The sequence below is a fragment of the Chrysochloris asiatica genome, unplaced genomic scaffold (genome assembly GCF_000296735.1).
Source record: "Chrysochloris asiatica unplaced genomic scaffold, ChrAsi1.0 scaffold00337, whole genome shotgun sequence".
NCBI classification, from domain to species: Eukaryota; Metazoa; Chordata; class Mammalia; order Afrosoricida; family Chrysochloridae; genus Chrysochloris; species Chrysochloris asiatica.
In genome coordinates, this window is record NW_006408855.1 from 774,696 (window position 1) to 784,697 (window position 10,002).

The window sequence follows — 10,002 nt, forward strand, 5'->3', positions numbered from 1 at the left end:
AAATGTTATTAATGGCCTACATATAGATGAAAGATGATTTTCCACATCCCCACCCTGGGGCATTTTATAACAAAGTGCATGCTGGGATTATTGTGACTGTTTTATATGTTTTAAGGTTATTTCTAGGAAGCCACATTTGAGCAGCACTTTACCATTAACAAAAGCATTTCCATTCAAACTGATTCACTTAATTGTTATAAAAACTCAGTTTATGGCAGACAAATGATTAGCCCAGTTTTATAGAGGAGGCAGGTTGAGTGATTTATCCTAGCTGTATAGCTTATCAGGGGCTGTGGTGAAATACAGATGAAGTCTTTGAACTCCAAGTCCAGTCCCACTCACTGTGAGTGTGCAGTGGAAGCATACCTGGAAGCAGTCTCCTGAGAGACACAGGACTTATTGTCTTTCTTGCTTGGCAAATAGTGGTTTGTGGCCTTGTGGCTCAGGTGGGAGCTTTCTGGGAAAAAGTACAGGAATTGAGAAGCTCCTCCAGTGACCCCAGTTACTCCAAAACCTTTTTTTTTTTTCTGTTTGGCCTCTCAACAGAAGCAGGGAGCATCCTGATCTGCAGCTGTGGTGTCAGCCTTGGAAACAGCGCTCAGGGGACGGACGATCTCATTCCAAACACATCCATGTTGCTGAAACCAAGAGCAAGGAGGAAGCCCCAAGCTATAGAACTTTAAATGGGGCAGTGGAGAAGTCCCTGCCCCTGCCCCTGCCCCGGTCTGTGGAGGAGTCCTATATCACCAGTGAGCACTGCTACCAGAAGCCCCGCGCCTATTACCCTGCTGTGGAGCAGAAGCTGGTGGTGGAGACCCGGGGCTCTGCCCTTGATGATGCTGTCAACCCCCTTCATGAGAATGGTGATGATTCCCTTTCCCCACGCCTGGGTTGGCCTCTAGACCAAGACAGGAGTAGGGGCGACAGTGACCCCAAACCTGGCTCCCCAAAGGTATGTGGCTCACTTGTATTTTATTTTTTGTTTGCACTTGTACCTAATTCAGTGTTTGAATGATTATAGGTTCTTCTCTTGGGGTAAATGTTCTCTGGAAAACATGACTTTATTATATAATCATATTTATTATCAAATTTATTTAAATTTTGTCATAGATGATTTTTGATCTGTTAAAATGGGTACAGAGTCCGGAGAGCCACTTCAGTCAAAGATCATTAATTCTAAGAAATGCTGTCATGGTCAGTTGGTGGAGTGAAGTAGAGACATGAGAAGTAACAAAGAGAAATAGGTTGATTGGAACTTGTAAAAAAAGGAAACTTAGGAAATGGAATTTTTTCTTTAATGCAGCCTGTTACAGTTGTACACATGTTTATTTTGATTTGAGCAAGACTGACGTAAGTGTTGTGTATATATTTTTTGGTGAAATTGTAGGATAGCTTTACTTTGACTTTTAACTTCCCAGTTCTGTCATAGGAAGGGTTCATTTTCCCAGAACATTTGCTGGCTTCATCTTTTTTCCTAAAAGCAATTGTCAGTTTTATTTTATTCAAATCATTTTCTTCTGCAGCCCTTTGTGTCATCCTCATGGCTGTTCACTAATCTCATTCTGTCCTGTCCTCAGTATCAGACAGGCTGGGTGTGATTTGAGAGCTTCTCTGTCCTTGCTATCTTCACAGCCTTAATTTTCACAGACTTCATCCTGTGAGTTGGTGTGACAGCATTAATTACATTGCTGAATATTTCCCAGAGGGGGTAGCTTAGATTGTAATTCCTATCTCAATTTATAGGGCATGAGTTGTGAAGACAGTTTTCTGAGACCCAATTTCAGGTCTGGGCTCTGCCACTTAACTGTGTGATTCTGAGGTCACTTTACCTCCTCAGAACTGTTCATCTGTGTATGGGGCCAATGACAGTTCCTTCTCAGTTGTGGAATGCATTTGTGAAAAGCTCTCAGCACATTGTTTTAATTTTTTTATTTAAGGTTTTTATTGTGGATTGAGTGAAAGTTTACAGGGCATATCATCAGTTTTATATTCAATACATCATACACCTTGTTTCATTACATTGATTATAATCCCCTTCATGTACCATCAGTTAACAGTATTTCTCTCTATCCACTTTAGCTTTTTAAAAAACAAACAAAGAAACAAAAAACCACTCAGGCATATATAATAATTTCCATCTCCAAAGGGTACATTCTGCAAGTAAGCTCCTGGCCACCAGCTTTTAGTCCTTCTCTTCTTAGTCCATGAATCTAGAGTCCTCAGCCACTCCCCCTCTCCATGCCCCCATCTTTGCCTCCATCTCCGGCACTACTGCTTCTCTGGATAAGGTCCTGCATTCTGCTTGTGCGTTCCTCTTGATGGTCCTAGGGTCCTCTGTTTCTGGACTGTAAGATTAACCACTCCCCTGTTTTTGTTACAAAACTTCTACCTTTACAATTGTGACAGTCGTAATTATCATGATAACAATTATTCACTATTGAATCTTATGAATCTTATCCCCATCTCTTTTTACCAGACCCATCTAGACAAGATGACAGCTATTCAGTGGGGACTCTTTCTTTCCCCTCATATCCTTAAATTCCCTCTTGAAACCTTGTAATCCAGTCACTTCTTGCCTTTATTGCCCCCTCATTTCAGGTGGCCATTGTCTAAGTTGCTTAACCCTATCTACCCTGTTTACAGAGTGGATAGCACTGATACTTGATTTGAAGACTCTTTCCTTCTTTGTTGGTATTTAGAGTCACTACCGCTCTGAGTATAGGTCAGGTTCATCGTGAAGATGTATCTTCTGTCACTGTAGCTGTTCCAGTCTGTCAGATTTTTCTATCCTTTTTTTGTGTTTGCGCTTCTAGCTTAGTAGTTTTGAGGGATTTTTCTTCTAGCTCACTAGTTCTGACTTTTATCTCTTCAGTTCTACTCCTTTGTTCTTTCAGTGTACAGTGTATTGTCCATTTCTGATATTCTATTATTAATTGTTTCGACGTCTTTCTGTAGGTTTTGAATTGTTTCCATTGCTATATCTATCTTATTTGATTGTTCCTGTTGCGCTTTCCTGACTTCTTCCTTATTTTTCTCAACTCCATTGTATAGTGTTTTGATACATTTTATAATAATTTTTCTGAATTCCTTCTCAGGCATATTCAGGGGTTATCTGTGGCCTTAATACTTAAATGGGTATGTATTTTGGAGGTGCGCAGACAGCAAGGCACCAATGAACAGATACCAAAAAAAAAAAAAGAATGTCCACACCTTTATTTCCGTCGTTCTGCCAGGCATCTGTGGCTGCTCCAATCGTTCCCCCACTTGGTCTCACCCAAGATGGTGGCTCCTGGAGCAGCTGAGCGTCCCGAACTAGAAAGCAATGGATTTCTAGCTTCTGCCACAAATTCCCCCAGCTGTAAGCCTTCCAACGTTCTAAATATTCCTTTATATGTGGTTCAGAGTTCTGGGACCATCCCCTGAGCCTGCTTGGTCAGGTATTCTGTGTTGTTGCTGATGGAGCTCCTTACTGCACTTCCACCCGATCTGCCATCTTGTTTGTTCTCCCCATGTACTAATTTTTGTCTACATTAGTCTTGCTTATCATAATCTCAATGCTTTAGAAGCTGTTTTGTGGGGCCTTCTCCAGGCCCAGAGCATTGGGCCTGTCAGTGGAAAGCAGCCATGGGACCCTCAGCCAGATATCTAGGCTGCACTGAGGTGGTTGGGATTGGTACAGTACAAAGCTTAAAAAGGAGGAATGGGAGATCGATAGGGGTTTGACGTATTTAAACAGCAATGGGTTTTTTTAGGTGGATGCAAACACTGATAGGTTGGATAAGGGTCTATGGGCTGTCTTACACTCAGTAACTTTAATGCCACTGCATTCCCAGGTAAGGGAATATATGTCCAAAAAGGTCTCACCAGAGGAAGCCACTGCTCGGAAGTTGCTGGACAGAGGTGGAGAAGGGCTGCTAAGCTCCCAGCACCAGTGGCAGTTTAACCTGCTGACCCACGTGGAGTCTCTGCAGGACGAAGTCACACATAGGATGGACTCCATTGAGAAGGAGCTGGATGGTAGGTTTGGCTTGGCTCCTTGCCCAGTGACATACCCTGTGAACTTACCCAAATGAGCTGCTTTCTGAACCCCCTATCTGGCTTTGGTCCACTTTCTAGGAATAGCTCTATCTTTGCCTCCTCTTTTCAGCCTTGCCCCACCTGCATTTTTCCTTCAAGTTGGACAGGCCTTACTTTTAGTATTTCCTGGGCATTTATAAAGACTGCAGCATGTTAGGGATCTCACTCCCCTTGCCCAGTCCTATCTGCAAAGAAGGGTGTATAGTAGATAAAGGGCAACTGGACTCTGCCTGAAGAAGTGGGCAATCTGAGCAAAATCTTTAGTAACAAAATCCTGTGGAGAATTGAAAATTTCACTATTTTGAGTTTTTAGGATGTCTAAGGATCGTTCTGTAAAACCTTTTGTTTCATTTAAAAACCTAAAATGAAGCTTTTTCTGTCTTACCCCTATATTTGTCCAAGTTGTCAGTGGTCACGGCTGCCTGAAGGACTGAACTTGTGATGATGAACATGAACAAGTGCAGTGTCTTGGACCCCTAGGGAGGGTCCTGGTTTTGGTTATTGAGGACCAAATTCCTTCTTGATTGCTCCCTTTATTTCCTGTTTTTTTGTGTTTTTTTTTTCATCTTAAAAATGGAGCTTAATCAAGAAACAGAATGTTCTGTTTAAGGACTCTGGGTAGCATCAGCTTATTGTTACTATAGTCAAGAACATAAAATGCATGGACATGAAAGAACTGAGAGAAAAATTGCTGTTACATAAGCAAAGGTCATGAGGTGTAGCCAAGGACCTATGTTTAGTTGAGACTGTGTAAGGAGTGGAGAGCTGTTGCTATGAGGGGAAGCAGTAACTAGAAGGCTTGAGACTGCAAGGACATTTTCTGCTAGAGACTGGGGAATAACTCAGAGTGGGTGATAATGGGACTGACTCAAATGGGAAAAAAACCTGTTGGAGTAAAGTGACAGTAAGAGAGAGAGCTACACACACTCGTGTTTAGGCAAACCTAAGGAACTGTGATTGGGAGGCTGCCCCAAGGGTAGGTATTTCTGGAAAGGGAAATGTTTCCATCTCACTTTCACTCCTAAAAGGTTTTCTTAGAATTGTAACTGATGTCACTTTCTGTGAAAATCCTGATATTACGTAGTCAAGAAAAGATCAAATACCAGACTAGAAATTGTAGATTTTGAGAGCATGGCAGTAAGCATGGCTCCTGGTTCCTGAAGCAGGGTGAGCATGACCCATTACTACCAGGAAAACCTGCCCGTAGGGCAACGTCAAAGCCTTTGTATGTCATACTCACCTCACTAACCCGCCTCTGCCAGGTTTGGGCCTCTCCTGCCCTAGTCTCCTGGAACAGGCAGTGTGGTGAGGATAAGAAAATTTTGGCTCCTTTTTCTGGCCTACCAGAAGACTTATGTGTCTTATTGGTTTAGGGCCACACTCTTTTTGTGTTCTAATACTCTAGGCCTTATAAAGAAAAGATTTATTGTTGTTGTTGTTTGCCGTGGAGTCGGTTCCGACTCATAGCGACCCTACACAGGGTTTCCAAGGCTGTAAATCTTTACAGGAGCAGACTGCCTCATCTTTCTCCCGCGGAACCGCTGGTAGTTTTGAACTGCTGACCTTGTAGCTCACAGCCCGATTCGTAACCACTACGCTACCACTGAGAAAGGTGGGGCCTTCAAAGTTCTCTAGATTCTAGAGCTACACTGAGACAGCAGCCACTAGCTGTAAGTGATCGTTTAAATGAATTATAATGGAATAAAATTACAAATTCAGTTCCTCAATTGCACTACCCACATTTTAATTGTTTAACAGCTACATATGACTAGTGGTTACCATATTGACCACATGAGTATAGAACATTTCTATCATCATAGGAAATTTTCTTGAACTGCATTGCTGTAAAGCACTCGAGTAATACTCATACTTTGTAGGGCAAGTATTGAGTCAGTGTTGGTTGAAATGGTCCCCCTCCCCCTAATCCCATTTTCCTCCCTCTACAAGTGGTCAAATAGGATCAGGTGCTGAAACTCTTGATGTTTTTGCAAATCAAATATTGAAAGCTCACTGCTACCTGTTTCTGTCTCTTCTGTCAACAGTGTTGGAGAGCTGGCTGGACTATACTGGGGAACTGGAGCCCCCAGAGCCATTGGCTAGGCTACCACAGCTCAAGCATTGTATCAAGCAGCTACTGATGGACCTTGGCAAAGTGCAGCAGATTGCCCTCTGCTGCTCAACATGAGACTGGGCACCCCAAAATAATGAGGGTCACAACCCTGGGGCACCTGCAGGAGAAGCTTCACATATTTAAACAAATAAACCTAGCATGCTGAATGCACGTGACACTGACAGACTTCAGGGATTTGGTCAAGGGTCTGATGGACATTGGACAAAGATGCCATTTGGCTGCTGGAAGGCAGGGCACTCTGATCTCAAAGCCTACCAAGAAAGTAACAAATAAGTCTCTTGGGATTCCCTTTTGCTGTGCACATCGTTGAATCAAGAGCGAGTCTTTTTGCACAAACTTCATTTGAAATCGTGTCACTGATGATAAATGGAATGAGAGCCAAAAATTTTAGTTGGAAATAGTTGTAAACTTGATTTTGCAGCTTATTTGACTTTTCTGTCAGATTGGGACACATGCCAATCCTTCTGGTTCTGGCTGGCATGATGTTTAGTCAGTAACCGTCACTGTCATTTTCCAGCTTCATTGGAATGTCTGAACTTCACCGTTTTATGGCACTTGGGCAGGAGGAGAGGCCTTGGTTGCTCTACTATCTCATTAAGACTCTTCACTTTTCTCACATCTCTTGCATGATTTCATGGTCCCAGGGACAAGTTTTGTACGTTTTCATGCCCAAGTGGGCTGGGCTGTCTTTTGTAGCTGCACCCATACAGCCTGTGGAGAAACTAGAATCTCAAAGAATCTAGGACAGATTTCAAACTGAAGCAGGCAGGGTCTGGAACCTAAAGGACATCATTTTCTACTCAACTTCTTATATTGACAGGTTAGTTCTGTTTAATGTCCAAAAAATATCTTCCCAAATTTTGAACTCTTTCACTATAAAGATTTGTTATAAAGAATGTGGTTTGGGGACTTACCTTATTTTGTATGGTTGTAAACAAATTTCAGATTATACATGTGTCGCTTTTCTCCCAGGAGAATGTTTCCAGAATTGCTTTAATATACTTCAACACTTTATGAGATCAAAGTGATCATGCTGCTTAAGGTACAGGTACAATATATTTGTACCTTTAGAGACAATATCTGTGTTAACTTTTGCAGGTTACGGTTCCATGTGTAATTGCTACATTTTGTTGTTTTTCTCAGTAGTAGGCAAAATGAAAGAAAATGTCCTATGCTTTGAGGAGTGACCCATTACACTAGTTTTCTTATCACTAAAGGAAATCAAAGCACAGCTGCCCATTAACATTCACAAGTTAATTATGGGTTTATGACTCTGTAATGTTACAAGCTGCAAATATTTACAATGTAAACATGAAATAGCCAATATCGCAAGGACAGTTATCTCCAGGAACCTTTGGAATGGGTAGGCTATAAGGCACCTATAGTCATTATGGCCTCTGTACTAAGACCCACTTCAGGGGATACTCTGTCTCGTGAACTGTTCACTATTTGCTATAAAATTAATTACATGACAAGTATAAATTGACCTGCATCCATCAGAAGGGAACGCATGCGGTTTTAACATCTGGATTAAAGCTGGCAGTTTTGCTACAGGAAGCTGTTTCCCATTGTAAATCAATTAGGGATCTCTGGTGTGGTAAGGCACTCAAAAAGGAGTGTGTAGCACCTATGATTTAGATAATTAATCAGCACGTTTTAAGAACTGTGTGTGATCATTGTCTGAAAAGGGAGAAACAGGATGATTTTCTGTAGCCACAACTGTGAGGTATGACTCTTATTTTTTTTATTCTGGATTTTTCTTTTGTGAAAATACATTTGAATTTCACATCTTAGGAAGCTGTAACTTTTAAGGTAGTTAATTTCACTATCTTTTTGAAGGATGAAAGCAGAAACAATTACCTTAAGTTTGCCTAGTGGCCATTAAATTCTACATAAGAAAAATCCCATTTCACCCATTGGGAAATTTTATCCTTAGGGGGAAGCAAGGAAGACTCTCAGAAGTCCTGACCTCAGTGTACTTCCCTAACTTAAAGCCATGTTAAGGGGCTCTATCCCCAATTCCTAGGTCAAGATGAACTAACCCCCAAGTTGGAGCACTGGAAACTCTTATTTGCAAACATTATTACTGTTACCATATAGAAACATGTGCACTACCTAAGTTTTGTCCTTTGAGAAAAACTATCCACCTACAAAATTGCCTTGATAAACACAGTTCTGGTTTGACTGATCATTATAAGTGATGAGTGTATGCAAGGTGGATCCTTGATGAGCCAACATTGCACTGTGGATACATACCTATGTTTACGTGCTATTAGAACAGAAGGCGCTGTATATAGAAATGTTGCTTTGAAGCAATATTTGCAAAACATGCAAACTTCTGTATTTGGAAAAAATAAAACAGGTTTTTGTTGTTATGTTTCAGTTACATGTTGTTACTGAATTATAAAGCTCTTTACTCTTTAATATGCATTATTTGATTTTCTGGTGTGGCGCTATAGGATAAGGTCAGCAGTTCAAACCATACAGGGATCACTATGAGTCAGAACTGATTCATTGGCACTTGATAACTTTCTGTAAGCATTACCTTACTTTAAAAAGTCTGTTTTTACATTTTAAACAGATTTATCTTTTGCAGGAAACCAGATGAAACCTCCAAATCCCAAAAGAGTATGCAAATACTTTAAAATGACTTAATATTCAAAGCAAGATGCCTCACACCAGCCTCTAGCTTATTCTGGTTTATGCTTTACATCACTAGCTGCAGATTTAAGATTTTAATTGTTGAAAGCAGTGCTGGGATTTTTCTGGTCTTTCTGTATTGAGATAGCACCACTGCAACTAGGACCCTTTCAAATCAAAGCTACCCATATCACCATGCATGGGTAGAAGCCTCAAGAACAGTTAAGAGTTTCCCAACTGCCAAATTCCATTTTCCCTTTCTAAACAATTAAGCTTGTTTTTTGAAAAAGGGAGTCAGTTGTAGAGACCCTATTAAAATGTCCTCCTGCAAATTAACTAACCCATTGGTTCACACCAGTTCTGCTTCTTAAATCTTAAGAGTTATAAAATTTTAGCAAAGAAGGCAGTAAATGCAGTTAGCCCACTAGCTCCCTCCTTCTGGGAAGTCTTTGACCAAATGGTGGTAGTTGTGTGCCACTTAGTAGATTCCAACTCATAATGACCCTGTGCTGGACTTATGAAGGGCCGAAAGCCTCATCTCTCTCCCTTGGAGCAACTAGTAGGTTTGAACAGCTGACCTTGAGGTTACTAATCCACGAAGCTACCGGGGCTTGGACTTCTGGTGTGGTGCTCTACATGCGACGGTTCCTTAGAAACCCTACACAGGATGGCTGGCTGAGTCGGAATCAACTCCACGGCACTTAAAGTCAATCTCTATGCAGGTGGGAAAACAAGGTCAGATTCTAGCCTCTAAGAGGAAGAGCAGAAACTGGAGTCCAGGATGCTGGATTTCAGAGCCTGCCTTTAACCCGGATACGTATTCTCCCACAGTTTAAGTGCCGTGGAATAGGTTCCGACTCACAACGACCCTGATATAGGGTTTCCGGAAGAGCGGCTAGTGTGCTTGAACTGCGTACAGGGTCGTTATGATCCGGAACCCACTCGACGGCACTTAACAAGTACAACGAAAGGAGATGGGAAACAGGATTGGGACACAAACTCCGTAAAGGTCGAACGAAAGAGTCACACCAGACTACAGGAGCTGCCCAAACTCGCTTTTCATTAACGCTAGGAGGGGAGGCAAGCTCCGGGCCCCCCACCCGATCCAGGCCCCGGTTCCCGTGGAGCTGCAGAGCCGCGCGCAGCCTCACAGC

The 10,002-nt window shown here is 41.9% G+C and overlaps 1 protein-coding gene across 1 annotated transcript in view; it reads left to right on the top strand.

Annotated features, from left to right (window-relative positions):
* The window catches only part of PHF20 (PHD finger protein 20), a 211,272-nt gene extending 204,920 nt beyond the window's left edge, over positions 1–6,352 (top strand). The window contains exons 16-18 of the mRNA XM_006875716.1: positions 547–952; positions 3,834–4,017; positions 6,120–6,352. Coding sequence (XP_006875778.1) covers positions 547–952; positions 3,834–4,017; positions 6,120–6,262 — 733 coding nt within the window. The 3' untranslated portion in view covers positions 6,263–6,352. The remainder of the gene's footprint in view (positions 1–546; positions 953–3,833; positions 4,018–6,119) is intronic.
* Positions 6,353–10,002: the final 3,650 nt, after the last annotated feature.